The following is a 17,979-nucleotide window of genomic DNA, read 5'->3' as shown; positions in this document are numbered from 1 at the left end:
AGAGAAGAAAAACAAAGAAAATTTGTTACCAAATAAGCATTGAGTCAAACATAACAAACAACCTGCTAAAGAGATGAAAATTGAAAAATAGAATAAAAGCCATACCCTTTGGTAGCTTGGAAAAAGTATTACACACATGCTTAATTGTCATATCCACAGGGCAAATAAAACTTGTATTTCTTTTTTTTTTATTAAGTAAGAAATCATATTTTGGCTGGGTGGTGGTGGTGGTGCATGCCTTTAAGCCCAGCATTTGGGAGGCAGAGGCAGATGGAGCTCCATGAGTTTGAGGACAGCCTGGTCTACAGAGGTTCCAAGACAGCCAAGGCTACACATAGAAACCCTGTCTCCAAAACAAAACAAAAAAAAAAAAGAAAAAGCAGTCATATCTTATCAAGTTAGGGTGATACTTTATTATTATTATTATTATTATTATTATTATTATTATTATTATTATTAACAATTGTAATATGGTAAACATAATTTATAATTTGCCACCCTAGCATTTTTTTGCGTATTTATGTGCAGTGTGCATGTTTATGTGAGCACATGTATATGTGTACATGTGGAGGCCAGAGGTTGATGTCAAGTGTCAACCTTTAGTGATCTCTCTACCTTCCTTATTGAGACTCAGGGGATCTTTCTCTTGAACTCAGCTTAGGGATTCCACTAGTCTAGCTAGCCAGCTTGTTCCAGGAATGTCATCTCTATCTTCTGATCATTGGAATTATAGATGGGCTGCCATGTTCACCCCATGTGTATGTGGGTGTGGGTGGGCAGTTGCAAAGCAGAAGCTTTATCTGCTGAGCCAACTCCCTAACCCCAGTGATGTACACTTTTAGGGGAACCATGCGGTTCTCCACACTTGCTGTACCACTTACATGCTCTTACCCGACACAAGGGTTCTGTCTTCCCCACATGCTTGCTTTAAATTTCTAATTAGTTTTGAGTAGTACCATCCTATTGAATGTGGTTACTTGTGGTTGTGGTTTGCAGTTCCCTAATGCTTGCCAAAGTAGTGAATCTCTTGGTGCCACTCCTTTTATTTCTAAAGAAACATTGCTAGCTGCAGTGGAGTTCTAGGCTAATTCAAACAAATATTTTTCATTGCTTTTAAGACCATTGCCTTCCATTCTAATGGAACAAACAAGGCATATAAGATATGCCTAGTTGGCTGTGATTGTAGTTTCTCTAGAGGGAGAAATTGGAATGAATGCTGCTGTAGTTAAATAAATCTCCCCTTTAAACTCAGAAACAACAACCTACCTCACCAGACTGGAATTGACTGCTGTGCCCCAATCTGTGAGTTGGACTAGAGTAGGAACAGAAGCTGGGAGTTTCACCACCTAACACTTGTTGACAGGGCTTCCACGGGCAGAAGTCAAAGCCTGTTCTTGTTTTTAAACAGAAGAATTCAGGTTCATCTACATCCTCATATGACCAGGCTAACTCGTGTCTTCTCAGATCCCCTGAGCCATCATAAAAGCATTCTGAGAAAAGCCGTACACAGTGCTGTTTCTCTTTGACATATCGTGGTTTACTTAAAAAGAAGTGCCTGCCGTGTTTCAAGTGCTTGTCACCTGAAATGATTGTGAGTGGCTCACATGTAATGTGTCCGTCACCCTAGCTTCCCTGTGACGAAGATGGAAGTACACAGATATTAATTAGGCAGTTTTCCTACCTGGATAGGAGTGTGCGTTCCCTAGATTTTAGGAGCAGCAGTACTGTCTCCAAGCTATCCCTGTGGCTGCTTCATAGTTAACAGTAATTACTGTACTTGCTACCTAATCTTGGAAACTTTAAATCATTCTTCTTCTTTTAAAAATTTTTTCATTCTCTATGTATTTTAATATATTTCTCAAATAGTTTTAATTTTTAAAGTTTACTTTAAATTTATTTTGAAAAATTTATTCACTTTAAAATAATTCTTTGTAAAATCAGTTTTGACTTATTTGCCTCAATTTTTTAAAAGTGTGTGGGTATTTTGCCTGAACATATGTTTGTGTGCTACTTGTGTGTGTGGCAGCCATGGAAGCTGGAAAGAGAGTTGCAGACAGTTGCAAACTGCTGGGCGCCAAACTAGTTCTCTGGAAGAGCAGACAGTGGTCTTAACCTCTCAGGTATCTCTCCAGCTTTTTGTTTGTTTCTTTTTAATCTGACATTTAAAACCATACAGGCTTTTATTGCAGCACTCCAGAGGCAGAGGCAGAAGGATCTCTGAGTTCAAGGCCAGAAAGTGAGTCCAGGACAGCCAAGGCTACACAGAGAAACCCCGTGTCAAAACCAAACCAACCCCGCCTCCCCCAACAAATACACTGACATTAAAACATTAGCTCAGAATTCTGTGGTAAGTTGATAGTAGAATAAAAATAAACACCCTAAACTAAGTAGAAAGTGTGTTCTTGAGGCTTTGCTGCCACGTAAAATTTTAGCACTAGTTCTTCTTGCTCTGTGGGAGGATTGTAGCTCTCACCTGTTGGCCCAGGCTGGTCCCTGTGTGGGTCACTGGCCTTGCCCTCAGTTGGAGTTGAAGAAGCTTGTGGGTTTTTTGTTTGTTTGTTTTGTTTTGTTTGTTTGTTTTTTCGAGACAGGGTTTCTCTGTGTAACAGCCGTGGCTGTCCTGGACTTGCTCTGTAGACCAGGCTGCCCACGAACTCCCAGGTCTGCCTGTTTCTGCCTCCTGAGTGCTGGGATTAAAGGTGTGCACCACTGCCGCCCAGCATTACGTGGGTACTGGGATTCGAACTCTGGTCCTTATGATGGCAGAGCAAGCACTCTTAACCACTGAGTCATCTCTCTAGCCTCAAGCTTAATAGTTGTTATTCACTTCTGAAAACTGACATTAACAAATTTATGAAGCTATACAAATTTTATTGTATTATTCCCAGGCTTACCCTGGGAAGAGAAGAAACAAAAGAGAAGGGAAAAGCAATGGAGTCCTGGTTACCAGAGGAGAATAGGATGTAGCTCTTGTTTGCCTTACCCTGGTTCCCCAGCACTGAAGCTTTAGTACTAATTTGGGTGTGTATGTATGTGTGATGTGCATGTGTGTACACATGTACATGTGCTCATGTGTGCGTGTGCATGTGGAGGCCAGTGCTCTCTGCCTGAGGTTTTGAGACAGGGTCTCAGGGAAGCTCGAGCTGTGGCCGCTAGTCCCCGGGGCCTCCTGGATCTCCCTCCCCAGGGCTGCGATTACAGACGTTCTTTATGTGAATTCTGGGCATCCCAGCTCAGGTTCTTTTGCACGTGTGGCAGGTATATCACCTGAGCCATCTCCCCAAGCCCTGATTTAAATTTTAATCCAGTTTATTTATTTTGAGACAGGCTGGCCTTGATCTCTTGGTCCTCCTACGGCCACTTCCTAAGTGCTGGGGTTCCCGGTGTGACTCCCATGCCCAGTGTCTTCATTTTTATTTTTGGATAGATGATCACTTTGATATAGTACTCTCTTTCCTACAGCTCAGACCTCTTGTTTGTGGTGTTTCCACTCTGTTCACATTCTTATCTAGGTCTTTTGTCAACTACCCATGGCTTAAAGTTTGAAGAATTGCTTATTGGACCACTGCAAACATTCATAGTTACTTAGCTTGCTTATTCATTCATTCATTTGGTCCTGGTTAAAGGCTGGAAGTGGGTTAGCATTAGGTTCTAGTCCCGCACTACTACAGAAAAGGAAAAAGAACAGCTCTGTTAGGAACACGCTCTGCTCCTCTTTCTGCGGTGGACGGTGAGCAGATTCCTATATTTTATGGGTCCGTCTTCACAAAAGACAGGGATTCTGCTCACACACGTCTTGTTTTAGAGAAGGCTGTGGCCTGACCCCCGGAGAGCACTGAGAAGGAGAAATGCCCTATCTCGTGACTTCCCAAGAGTTCTTTAGTTACAGGTTAGCAAGGCGGTCTCTCCAGCAGCAACAGACTCTGAGTGGCCGGGGGTATGTATAAGTGGCTGTGGTGGGAGAATGAGCCGCTGCTGTGGATGTGTGAGTGGAGAGCCTTGTCTGTAAAATGTAAGGGTCTGCCCAAAGTCCACAGTGGAGGGGGAGTGGGCTGCTTTCGAGTGGGACTGTTCTTTCTTGTTCTTTTGTGGTGGTGCTGGGATAGAGCCCAGGCCCTCAACCAGTCACTAACCTGCTTCCAGCCCTTAACCAGGCTTCCTTAGCTTTGTTTGTTTTGTCCCCTCCACCCCCAAGTTGTGCACACATATTCTATTGGATTTTTTCCTTTCTAGCCTGTTTCTACAGACACAGTTTTATATAGCTATAATTACATTATATTGTGCTCTAAAATGATTTGTTTAAGATTTTAATGAAACTTTCCTCAAGTTTTTCCATGAAAAATTGCAATGACTACCTTTTCATAATGTTAAGTTTAGTTTTCTTTTGTAGAAGTTACTATGATTGTTTTTATGATGTTAATGATTTTTGTTTGGTGGATTAATTTTTAGGCTGTTTCCTGGAATAGAGTTTCTGGTCAAAGAACATGCAGGTTTTATAGTTTTAAAAACATATTTCCTATGGTTTTACAATGCTCACAGCATTGTTTGAAAGCTGATAAGTTAGACCTGCCCTCTGCTGACTCTTAGTATTCACCTTCCACTTTCTGGCTCCTGATCCCAGGTGGAGTTCTGCCAGGCCAGGGCCAATTCCCTGTCTTTGAATTTGCCTTATCTTCATGGGTGTGTCTTTGGAAACCTACCCAGAGCAGCCTCTTTTTTCAGTTTGTGGCTGAAAAACTATTAATTCCTTGGGAGTGTTTTGGGAATGTAGCCCCTGTCCTCTGCCCTATAAAGCCCACACAGCCTGGGAGGTTCAGAGAGTGATGTAATTAGGAGTTGAGCCCAGCTATCCTCCTTCCTAACCTTGGTGGTGGAACTAATCTCAGTTTTCTGGAGCAAGGGTGCTGATAAACTGACCTGCAGATAGAAACATAGACTGCACGGACTTCTTGCACCATCTGCTACAAGTGTCTCTAGAACAAGTGGCCACCTCTCTGTCCCAGGAATCCTCTAGGAAGGGGCGAATGGTGGCTCTCTAGGGACAGCTGGAAAACAACCAGTGATTTTTAAATTTAACAGTACTTTAAACTTGCTATGGAAGAAAATTATTTGATTAAAGAACTTGGGACTAGACAAATATTACCATTTCTGGATGTGATTAATTTTAGAAAAAAATTTGAGCTACTTTTCTATTTTAGTTGGTCTGTTTCTAGAGTTAAGGATGAGGTAAATTTCTCTTTTTATGAGGAATAGAGAATTACTTGATTAATTTTAGTTTTGCTTTTTCTTATAATGTATAATGCTTTATTACATTTTTTCCTGAAGAGAATTCAAAAGGTTATTTTTCCTTTAACTATTATTATTAACAGTTTGCTTTGCCTCTTGGTGAGATTTCATTACAACTAGTATTTTAGCAAGACCTGGAAACTACTTTTATTGTGAAAGCCAGAGAGGAGATTAGCTTAATGATGACCACCATTTAGGAAACACAGATGTTCTGTGGCACTAAGGTGCAGTAGGCTAGCTCCTGGTCATTGATTGGTATTCTTCTGCCAACGAAATGATCCAGTTCAAGCAAAAAATAGAATATATAAATGCAGGTCTATTGGGGCCAGCTCTTGGGCGGGGTCACTGATTCCAAGAAGAGGTAGGGGGAAGGGGGAGAGACAGAAGAGACGGCGAGGGGGTCGAGGGAGGGAGAGAGAGGGAGAGAGAGAAGTCTGCGTTATATAGTAAAGAACCTCTGGGGGCGAGGAGGCCCTACAGGGCCCAGAGAGTTCAGGGTAGAAGACAATATGCTAGCCCATCCCCTGGAATAACAGATAGGGATGCTGAGAGAACCTGGATGCCAACTTCACTTTGGTTAAAAAGGCACCTCAGCACTTGGGAGGCAGAGGCAGCCAGATATCTGTGAGTTTGAGGCCGTCCTGGTCTACAAAGCAAGTCCTGGACAGCTAAGGCTCTGTTAGACAGAGCAACCCTATCTCAAAACAGACAAACAAACAAACAAACAAACAAAAAAAAGCATCTTAGCAACTTGTCCTGGGTCTGAAACCCAATAGTCACCTGATTATTAGCTGCTGGAACATAATATTGAATTTAGTTTAATTTGAGATTTCACTCATCACATCCATGCATTAGATTGTGATTTTAGAAATTTTCGGTTAAAGAGGGCATGAACTAGGGGCTGGAGAGATGACTGAGCGGTTAAGAGCACTGCTTGCTTTTCCAGAGGTCCTGAGTTCAATCCCCAGCAACCATAGGTGGTGGCTCACAACCACCTATAACGTCATCTAATGCCCTCTTCTGCTCTGCAGGTGTACCGTAGGCAGAACACTGCATAATAAATAAATAAATAAATAAATAAATAAATAAATAAATAAATAAATCCTTAAAAAGGGGGGGGGCATGCATTTCTTTTCTAAGTCTCCTGATTTAATGTAAATTCTAGTCTCTAAAATACCTTCATTTATTGTAGAAACAACCTTCTAGAATTTTAGTGGACACCTTAAGAATTAAGAAAAGAGAAATCAGTAGTTTGGGAGTTGAAGTGTATCTTTCTTAAAATTCAAAAAGCCATTTGGACTTAGGTTTTAACATTTCAGAGCTGTTTCACTGCTTGTGGGTCTATGTCTGTGACTGCGGTGGCTCTAGAGGTCCTCTTAGATGCCATCTTCCTGCCTGCTCCTTCGTGAGCCTTTAGGCTAGTTTGCTGTGCATGGTTGAAAATTCCCGGGCTCTTCTCTTCACAAACATGACAGTTAGATTATAGTGAGTCTAAGTGGTGGTCCTGGCTTTGCAGAGGGACAGTTATTTTCAGGGTGGTCATGTGTACCCCGAGGTTCCCTTGTATTGAATGCTTCAGGAGCATAGTCCTAGGAGACAGATAGGTAATAAAGGTCTTTAAAGGAAGAGTAGTGTTGCTCTCTGACTTCTGAAGAGATTGTATTATCTATAGCAGAGGTGGGCGGCTTCTTTTTCTTAATTCTTTCTGCTTAATTTTCCTCCATCTCCTTTACCTCCCTCCATTTTCCTTTCTTTTAAAATATTATCACAGGGATCTGTCAGATTTGCTTGTTTTCAAGGAGGGTGACTTTTGAATTGTGGTGAGTGGAGAATTAATTTACAGTATACATTGGGTGGTAAGTTACTGACATGTGATTTGAATTCAGTCCGTCTCTGAGATTCCTGTTGGAGCAGGGTGCTACACACTTGTCTTGGCACTTACTGATCACTTGGATAATGTTTATATCAGTAGCTCTTTAATGCTGCCACGTACATCTGCCTGTTGAACCTGCTGCTGCAGTTAAAGCCTGCATCTGATGACATTTCCTTCTCTTTGTGTGTAGGTTGCGCAGAGCATTGAGGATCACCATCAAGAAGTGATTGGCTTCTGCAGAGAGAATGGTTTCCATGGCTTGGTGGCGTATGACTCTGATTATGCACTGTGCAACATCCCCTACTACTTCAGTGCCCATGCCTTGAAACTGAGCCGCAACGGGAAGAGTCTCACCACAAGCCAATATCTGATGCACGAAGTTGCCAAGCAACTGGACCTGAACCCAAACCGTTTTCCTATTTTTGCTGCTCTGTTAGGTAGGTGGAGTAGTGTGAAAACTGTTTTCTAAGGGGGTGGTACAGTAAGCACACTGATGTATCTTTTGAAGATTTTTCTGTCTGAATGCTTTGGTGTTGTATCAGAATGACAGAATGGGCTCTTTAATTGCATTCTATTGGATTTTTTTCCCTCTGGTAATGTATTGTTCTTGTTTCTGGTTTCTAGCATGTTTGTTCTATCCAGGTTGGAAAACCTACTCTATGATAAACTCACAGTTCTGGAGAAAATACCTTCACACATGTACATATTTCCATGTAGAAACACACACACACACAGTTAAAAATAGAATAAATCTTGGATTAGAGCAATGGTTCAGAGGCTAAGAGCATTTGCTATTCTTGCAGAGGATCGGGATCGCACTCCCCCCCCGCTGGTTTGGTTCCTAGCATCTACACGGTAGCTCACTACCATTTATAACTTCAGTTCCAGAGGATCCATCCAATGCCCTCTTCTGACCTGTGAGCGTGAGGTACACGTGTATGTGGTACACATACATACCTATAACACACAAAACACATAAACAATAAAATAAGTCTACAATTAGAAAGAAAAAGATTGCCAGGGGGCGGTGGCAGCGCACACCTTTAATCCCAGCACTCACGAGGCAGAGGCAGGTGGATCTCTGAGTTTGAGGCCAGCCTGGGCTATATAGTGAGTTCCAGGACAGCCAGGGCTACACAGAGAAACCCTGTCTCAATTCCTACCCCCCCAAAAATTCCAAAAGGGAAAAAAATCCAAACAAATCTTCAACACAACGTGTGCCACAGGGCCGAGCATTGTTATGGTTTCTTTCCCATTTCTGGGTAGCCACTACTATAAAAGAGAACAGCTACCTTTTTTGTTGTGTTTTGTTGTGAGCTAGAGTCTTATGTAGAACAGGTCACTTCTAGTCACTGTGTAGCCAAGGTGGAGCTTGGATTTCAGGTCTTCCTGTCTCTTTTCCACAGGTTACAGATGTGTGACATCACATCCAGTGGATAAATAACTGCTTCAAAAGAAAAAGAAAAACAAACTCTTACAAGTAAATAAAAACAAAACAAAACAAAAAGAACCAAGCCCGCCATGGTGGCGCACCCCTTTAATCCCAGCACTAGGGAGTCAGAGGCAGGCAGATCTCTTGAGTTTGAGGCCAGCCTGGTCTACAAAGCGAGTCCAGGACAGCCATGGCCGTCACAGAGAGAAACCCTGTCTCGAAAACCAAAACCAAACCAAACCAACCTGTGAAAGAATTTTTTTGCTATATTTCCAGAAAGGATAGGGTTTTGTTCTTGTTTTAGTTTTGTTTTTTGAGACAGGGTTTCTCTGTGTAGCCCTGGCTGTCTTAGAACTTACTCTATAGACCAGGCTGGCCTCAAAATCAGAGATCCGCCTGCCTTTACCTTCCAAGTGCTGGGATCAAAAGTGTGCAGCACCACTGCCCAGCAGGTTTTGAGTACTAATTTATATTACTTAGATCCTTAAGAGGTGACATGCACATGTACACTTTCTACCCTGCACTTGCTTAGTGTAGTTCCTTTCCTCTGTTAGCTTACTGTGTCTCTGTCTTTGTGTATGTGTCAGTGTCAAGCTACTTTAACGCCCAGCTCTAACTTTTCAGTTGGTATAACTAGGTCCAACAAGAAGTGCGTGTTTTTGGAGTTAGGACTTAACTCCTCGGTTCCCTGGTTTAGATTCTTAGGGCCCTTTGGGAAGCTGCATGGTCTTTAGCTAAGTTACTGCACTTTCTATGGAGTTAGCCTATTCTGTGAAATTAATTAGATTGTGAGTTCTTTTTAGAAATTCTTACTCATCAGAAAGATGGGTGTATGGAAGACAGCCATTCTTTAATGACATTCCTCAGGACAGCCCAGCCGTTTACTTTTTTGTTTGTTTGTTTTTGTTTTTGTTTTTGTTTTTTTTTTTGAGACAGTGTCTCTCACTGGGACCTGGAGCTCACCAATAAGCAGGTGAGCTGGCTAGTGAACGCTAAGGAGCATGTGCTTGTCTCTGGCACATACCCTCACAACCATATGTGCACATGGGGGAGACACACACATGTCTTTTTGTGTGGGTTTTGGGGTTACAACTTGGGTCTTCATGCTTGTAAGGTAAGCATTTGCCAACTGACCTACGTCTCTAGTGCCAGAAAGATTTTTATAAATAATATAAACAGTTTTATGTTTTGTTGTATAATAACAGAATATTAATTTTATGAGTTGTTTACTTGGATCTAGTTGCATGCATAGTTTCTTATGGAATTTTTGTGTCTTGAGATTTAGAAAATTAGAACAAATTAGATATATTTTTCAGGGGGCTGGAGAGATGGCTCAGCGGTTAGGAGCACTGGCTGTTCTTCCGGAGGACCTGGGTTTAATTCCCAGCACCCACGTGGCAGCTCACACCTGTCTGTAACTTCAGTTCCAGGGGAACTGAAATACTCAGATATACATACAGGCAAAACATTGATGTGCATAAAATAATAAATAAACAAATCTTTAAAAAGAAAAGAAATATATTTTCAGAAGTTCTAATGTAAAAGGATACTTGTTTTGATGTTAAAAGTATGTGTTGAGCTGGGTACTCAGCATTTGGAAGACTGACATGGGAAGATTGGGAATTTGAGGCCGGGCTGGGTGACAAGCCTGTTCTAGGCCAGCAGAGTTAACTAGCATATCAAGAACCCATTTAACTAAAAAGTTGGTAGGTAGGTGGCACATTATATAGGTGATTCCATGTTTACGTAAGTATTAAGCAAAAATGTCTTTTGCCTAGAATTTGAAATATGAATGCTTGATTTTCTCTGTAAGAAACTGATATTTAATGGGAGGTAATATCAACTCAGACTTTTTCTAGATACTTATCTTAGAAAATTTTGAAAGAAATGAAGACAAAAATCCATAGTAATATTTTAGCTAGGTCTGTGTATCCATGTTACCCAGGAGAATGAGGCAAGAAGACCATAAATTTAAGTACTGCTGGGCAATTTAGTTAGATGCTGTCACTAGACAAAAAATGTAAGTAGCTCAGTGGTAAAGTGATATTAGCCCTCTGTTTAATTCCCAGTAGTTAAAAAAAGAAACCCCCCCTCCCCCCAAAAAGCAAAAAACCAAAACCAAAACAAAACAAAAAAACCAAAATAAAACAAAACAAAAAAACTAATTAATTTGAGGTATAGCATCTAGTCTATGTAAGAAGTTTAGGCAAATTATAGATAAATTATAAGTAAGATTATTTACTTTAGGCTTTGTAAAAATTTTAATGCCTTTAAAGCTATTTTCCTTTTCTGTAATAAAAGGCGAAGCCGTGTGCACAGCTGGGCTAGACTGTGCTGGTCTGCATGTCCTGGGGGTTCATCGCTGGTGTTTGGGATAGCATGCTTAGCAAGGCTGCGAGTGATTGCACGTTGCGCTGTTGTCTGTCAGCAGGTAGCTAGTGAAGCTGGTGTTCTAATGTAGAAGTGATTAAACCATGAGGCGTACATCACAGAGTCACTTAGGAAATAGATACATTTAAATTTTAGCAAGAGTACCAACACCCCATAGATGTTTCCGGCACCAGCCCTGCCGTGAGAGTAGAGTACACACCCTTCAAGAATGTAGGCCACTTGTAGACCAGCAGCTCGCCAGAGACAGACGGCTCAGGGATTGTTGTCGTCTTGTGCTCTGTCATGACACCTGTGGGTGGTAATTCATGCTGTAGCACAGTTGTGGCTTCATATTCCTAAGGAAGATTTTATAGCTGCAGACTTCACATCTAGCTGTGTAATTGTCAAGTACTTTTGAACCACAGGTGTTTCAGGAACACATGAAAACTTAGGTCTGGTTCCTGTGTGACTTCCTGAAATCTTTAGACTGACTTTTTCATATGTTGGGAAGTTGCTAGGTGTGTAGCCTGTGAAGTCCTTAGTGCAAATGATGTCCAAACTATACTGCAAAGTCAGCTGTGAGGGCTGCCTGCTGTTTGTGTCACTTCGTAGTGCAGTGTGAAGAAATGTTCGGCTTCTGGTTGGAAGCTGGATTTGCGTTATCTAGCATAGAGTGGTGTTGAAGGCACTGATAATGATGGCTTTTATATTATCCACATTTATATTCTAGGAAATCACATACTACCTGATGAGGACCTGGCTTCCTTTCATTGGAGTTTACTTGGTCCAGAACATCCACTCGCCTCACTGAAGGTACAAACGTGGCTTGATTTCCCAGGCTTTGACTCCACTGTGACTGCTAGTGCTCTCACAATGTGTTATGGACTTTGCTGAAGAAGGGGACATGCTGTGTGGGTAGCAGTGTCTTGTTTGTGATTCATCTTCTGATCTGCTCTGTCTTAATAACCATGCTTCCTTCCTTGTTCTCAACACCTGTGTGATAGATTCAGAGAATCTAGTGCCTAGCTAGACAGGAAGATTCTTTCTGAACTTCAGTTTTTATAGATTAACATTTTTGCTTAAGATACTGATTTTTTTCAATAGGTAATGTCACCTGTCAGTTAGATGAACATATTTTAGCAGCCTGAGAATTTCATAACTTTTCACTTTTCTACGATTATAAAATAGTCTATTGAAATGTTTCTTGAATAATGGGAGAGTGGTTTATTTGCACTGGCTTATTAACACAATGTTTTTCTACCCATTTCCCTTTTGATTTCTCCGTTTGTCATGGTAATGAACACGAGAAGAGATGTTTCACCAGGGCGTTCTGAAGTGAGATTATCTGTTTGAGTGACATTGCCAAGGGCCATAAGGACACTCTGGCTGGCACCTGCCAGTGACTACTGTGACTACTGTTATCACTTGTTAAGTGGTTTAGGAAATGCAAAGATGGGACTTGGACACCGTATCACTTCTAGCTCTGGGACTAGCTTCCTTATGGTCAAGAGATGTGGGTGGTTTCTAGAAGCGGGCTGTAAAACCTGAGCTCGGTCACAGTGACCCTCTTGCAGTGAACAGTTGTAATTGATGTTCAGTTTCAAATACAAGTCTTTCTTTCTTTGCACAGTATTGATCTCTGAAAGGAAATCTCTCAAGCAGAATGTTAGTTTTGTTCCTTGCTGTCCTCTTTTTCCTCTCTCACCTGTGTGCTTCAAATGTTTTCCTTTCTCTGCAATGGCTTCTGGCTAGGACAGTCTTCAACTTTTCTTGAAAGTTAATTTCCCTTTCCTTTTAGAAATTACATGTTTTCCTTTTGCTTTTTGTGCTCTACAGAGAAAAGCTTTCTTTTTGCTGTTGGTGATGTAATGTCTCCTGTGTATTCTTAAGAATGAAGTGACAGCCCAGCATGATGGCGCACACCTGTAATCCCAGCACTAAGGGAGGCAGAGGCAGGTGGATCATTGTGAGTTTGAGGCCCACCTGGTCCATAAAGTGAGTCCAGGACACCCAAGGCTACACAGAGAAACCATGTCTTGCAGGGAGGGGAAAGACAGGACCTGATTGATATCTTGACTCTGAGCGCTTGATGATAGGCTGGGAAGGTGCAGTCTCCAGCAGCTGGGCTCCGCTTGCTGCACCTGTTACAGTTGGCCTGTTAGGCACTGGGTCCTTATAAGTGGAGACATTTCATGGACACTTGCTTTCTTGGAGCTTTGTTTTGTTTTAAGCCTTAAATTCAAATTTAAGGGATTTGAGTGGGACTCCTGAGATCTCATGCTATATGCAGATATAGTCACATGTTCAGTTTTTGCCTGTGTCTTGCGCTCCATCAACCTAGCTATCAAGAGAAATTTGTAGGAACCAGCTGAGTATGTGTATGTAATAATGAAAGGACAGAAAGAGGTCTGTCCAAATAGCCACCATCTTGGTTCAGTTGACTAGTTGACATTTTGCCGTAAGCTATATAGATACGTCTGTGTCTTTTATTTATTTATTTATTTATTTATCTCTCTGTGTGTCTTGTTTTTAGTCAGACTATTTGGAAATAAGTTGCAGGTGTCACAGCACTTCACCTGTGCATATTTCTTTCTGCTTCACTGTACCTACTGCTGAGGACATCCTCTCAGTGTATTACTGTTACCAGTTACAAAACTCACAGCAGTTCCTAAATAGGGAATTGAGTATTAGGTGTATGTTCCATTTTTTCCTTTAAAAAATTTTTTTTGGTGAAGTTGGAAGGAAAAAGTGAGGGAGGTTAGACAAAGAATTGGAGGAGAAGGAATGAGAAATGACTTAGATCTAAATATAAGTGTATGAACATTAAATACCATATTTAATGAGATGTTCTCACATTTATTATTTATTTATTTATGTATGTGTGTGTGTGCATGTACATTCATACACACTCATCTCTTTTAGGGGTCAAAGGACAGCCTGCAGAAGTTGCTTTTTTTTCCTTCCATAATGTAGGAATCTGGAGACTGAACTTAAGTTGTTAGGCTTGACAGCCAGCATTTTACCTGGTGCCCCAGTCAAGTTGTCCAATCATTCAGCCAGTGCTCCTAAATACTGAAGCATCTCTCTAGCTAATGTTTCAATTTCTTTGTAGGTGTTTCTGTGTGGAGCACCATCTTAACCATCCTTACATGGGTGGGAGATCCGAACGGGATGATTTTTTTCCCTGAACATTACTGATATGTATTCCAGCTACTGTTTTAATCTTTTTCATTTTTCAGCTATAAGATTAATTCTATCTTTTGAAAATTTGGATTCTTGTTGCTTATCTTCATAATACTTACAAAATTTTAACTGGTTTTAAAATTGGTATTTAGTTTCAAATTGAAGCTTTCCTCTCTTCATTTAATTTGCACTTAACCTTACTGTTTCCTCAGGGGTCAAGTAGGATTCCTTTGCTCCTTGTTTCCTCTTGTTCTTTGCTACTTGAAACCCTTTTTTCCTTTATCTTGTTCTCATGTGCTAGGTCTTGAGTTGCTTTGAATTGTTAGACAGTAGATTCATGTAGGACCAACTCTCTGTGAACAATAAAGTAATAAATTTGACTCTAGCAAACACGGCAAATGTGGTATGATAAAAGATTGGAATAGGTGAAGGCTCACACTTGAGGCTACAGACTAGAAATCTTGAAAAGAATCCAGCATACTATGCTAAAAAGAGAAACTATCATCTCTTAATAGCTAATAAAGAATCACAAGCCAGGTGTGGTTGCTCGTGGGCACAACCACACTTGGCAAGAATGTTTTCTTTTTTTCTTTTTTCTTTTTTGAGACAGGGTTTCTCTGTGTAGCCTGGACTCTGTGTGTCCTGGACTCGCTTTTGTCGACCAGGCTGACCTCGAACTCACAGCAATCCTCCTGCTTCTGCCTCCCCAGTGCTGGGATTAAAGGCGTGCACCACTACGCCTGGCTAAGAATGTTTTAAGTGTCATGGAAGGCTTTGACAGCTAGATGCTGGGGAAGCTGAATTAGCCTCAGACCTGTGAACTACCATTGCTTCTGTGGGCCCCTGACCCTGCTTCCCTGTGCCCTGGGCATTGTTAGCCACTTTGCCTGGGTTTAAGATTAGTGACTAGCCTCCCACCAGCCCCAAAAGTGTTCTGCAGAGTGGTTGACCCTACAACCAATGCCTGGCACACAGGGCCCTCACCACAGGCACACACTAGAAATGACTTTTCCAGGTGTGCTTTGTGGGTTTATATTATTCTATGATTTTTGTTTTCTTACCAATTACAGAAATTTAAAATTTTTGGTGGCCATTTTGTTTTTATTTTTAAAAAGTCTTATCAACATTACTTGCTTTAATTTCTTCTTGTTGGTTTTTATGGATTTTGAATTTCTGGAACTATTTACTACCCCTTGCCCCCAATGGGGTGTGTATGTGTTTGTGCTGCTATGTTGCCCTGGCTGGCTAGATCTCTGTGAAGATGGGTGCTAATGATGCTCACTGTCCGATGTCACCAGTGTTAGTGTCTGCATGCTGGGCCTTGTCCTTGGAACGGTGGCAGCAGGAGCCCAACAGGCCAATGGCACTGTTTGGAGCCAGTCTCCCTCAGGAGGAGCTGCAAATTCTGGTGCTTTGTGGGTGCTTGTGTGTTAGTGAGCACTGGAGCTATGCTGGTGGTCCAGTGGCCTTAGTGCTCTGGAATGTTCTCTAAAATTAGGTTGGATATAAATTGGACAAACAGAAAAAAAAAGTGGACTTCATTTACGTGTTCTTTTTGTCCTAGCATAAGGGGGCAGCTTAGTCTCCATTCATATTCTAGGAAAGGAATTCCTGCTTGTATGTTAGTGTCGAACTGAAGATAGTGCATGCATCCTTTACATTAAGTCAGTCTGTAGCTCAGTAAGAGCAAAGAAACAGTGCCTGAAATGTGAACATTTCCTGGATTCTGGAGAAAACAATGGTAGGGACTGAAAGGTAAAAAGACTAAACATTCTTCCTTCTTATCCTTTAAAAAACAACAAAACCAAAACATAGCCTGACTATAGGAGAAAAAAATGGAGGCAGTGACATGAGGCGGTTTGCCTAGACATTCTGCTCTTAGTAGTTGGTTTTTAGTTTTCCTGTTTTTTCCCCATTTTTATTCTCCAGACTCCAAATGGTAGAGCCATGTTTAATATGGGAATGAATCCTGCTCTAGAGAGAATTGCTTTTAACATGTTTGTGTTTAGTCGTCCAGAAGTAATTGTATCTGCTGCTGTTTAGCACTGAGCTGTAGGCATTTTGTGGTGTTTATTTTGAGGGAAGGTCTGGCTGGCCTAGCACTCAGCAGAATCTTCCTGTCTCTGCCTCCCAGGTGCTGGGATTACAGGCATCAGCCACCACGGCTGGCTACATGCATGTTCTCAGTGGTTGCTATGAACCCCAAGAGCCTAGATTTAGTATGAAATTTATTCTGTGTTCATTTTTTTAACTTACCTGTTGAGTTGTTAAGTGGAATGCTTTTAAGTACAGGACAATGCAAAGGCTTTCTGTTTCTTGAAATTGAAGGTGGGACATATGCAGCCGGAAGGAATGTGCTGCAGTCTGTTGGGCTTCAGGAGTGGCTACCTAGGTTAGGATGGACATCCTGTCAGAATGATGGAAAGAAAGAGGCTTTGCTGTTCTTCCATGGAGTAGGTAAGGGCCTTGTAAGGCCACTGCCCAGTCTTAGTGGACCTGTGATAGAATTGGAGACTGGAGTGTGGCAGGTATTTCTGAGAACCCTGGAGAGAACCAGGAGGAAGGGCGCAAAGTGCTTGTACCTTCTGTGCTTACCTTGCAATGTTCTAGTTTGATTTTAAATAACAGCATAATGGCAGTAACTCATGTCCTGTCTGGTTGCGTCCATAGCCTTGCCTCTATTCCAAACCAAGTGGACGCCATTGTTTCCTGCTCAGCACTTACCTTACTCTTAAACTCAGGGCAGGGCTGGGGTGAAGTGACATTCAGTGCTGCTTTCTAATCTCTGTCCCCCGAACAGATGGCCAGCGCTGCTGTCATGCTATGTCGGCTCACTGGGGGTTCCAGGGCAGTTCTGTTCCCTAGAGAATGTCATTCTTTCAGACGAGACCAGAGGTCTGGGATGATAGTCACTATAGAGTGCTTCTATCCAGAACATTCTTAACATTGTGTGGGCGTGTGGATTTGGGGTAGACAAGGGTTTTCAAGACTCTTCTTAGGTTGGAAGTGGAGGGTGTGCCAGCCTGGCTTTGTGCACTGGCTTCTTCAAGTCCCTGGCTTAGACTTTGTCCAAGTTGGTTTCTCTTTTGGCCTTTTGGAACTAGCCTTTTCCTATGGCTGTGTTTAATATTGCTTTTTATATAGGATTCTCCTCACTTTCTTACTCGCTCAGGCTCAGGCACAGGAACAGCTGGTTCCCATATTTACTTCTACAGTTGTAGTAGTCTTCCTGTCAGTAACTGCTGTATTAAGACATATAACTCACATACAATCAAATCCAGGATGTTCTACAGCTTAATGGTTTTAACATTCAGAGCTATGTAACCATCATAGAATATTTTTGTTAACTCCAAAAGAAATTATGTACTTATAAATATAGCCCAGTTCCTTGATAATAAGCCCTGTTTCTTCACTATGAATAGACTCAGACACCATACAGTCTTTGTGTTTGGCTTCTTTTACTTGTTTTAATGCTTCTAGGGTTTGATGATACTGTGGCTTGTCTCAGCACCACATTCCTTCCTGGGCTGGATGATACCACATTGTACTATTATGCCACATTCTGTTTGCTTGGCAATCTATGGGCTTTTAGGTTGTTTATGCTTTCTGGGATTATAAATTCTATGAACGCATGGCACATTAAAAAAAAATACATCCTTTATTTTTCTTTACTGTCCAGGCTGTGTACTAATTCTGTGCGTAGTGTTTTGGGAGCTCATCACACCATTTCATGCTGTGCAGTGCTGTGCAGCTTTTGTTTCCCTAGCAGCATGTGGGGGTTTGGATTTCTGTATGTCCTTAGCAGCAGTTCTTACTGTCTGTTCTTGTATTAGTC

At 41.6% G+C, this 17,979-nt stretch overlaps 1 protein-coding gene across 1 annotated transcript in view; it reads left to right on the top strand.

Annotated features, from left to right (window-relative positions):
• Fam120a (family with sequence similarity 120A) overlaps positions 1-17,979 on the top strand; it is a 96,738-nt gene that overhangs the window by 12,604 nt on the left and 66,155 nt on the right. The window contains exons 2-3 of the mRNA XM_051170952.1: positions 7,350-7,596; positions 11,692-11,774. Coding sequence (XP_051026909.1) covers positions 7,350-7,596; positions 11,692-11,774 — 330 coding nt within the window. The remainder of the gene's footprint in view (positions 1-7,349; positions 7,597-11,691; positions 11,775-17,979) is intronic.

The sequence above is a fragment of the Acomys russatus genome, chromosome 3 (assembly GCF_903995435.1).
Source record: "Acomys russatus chromosome 3, mAcoRus1.1, whole genome shotgun sequence".
Lineage (NCBI taxonomy): Eukaryota > Metazoa > Chordata > Mammalia > Rodentia > Muridae > Acomys > Acomys russatus.
Note: the sequence above shows the minus strand (reverse complement) of the source record. Positions and strands in the feature narration are given on the sequence as shown.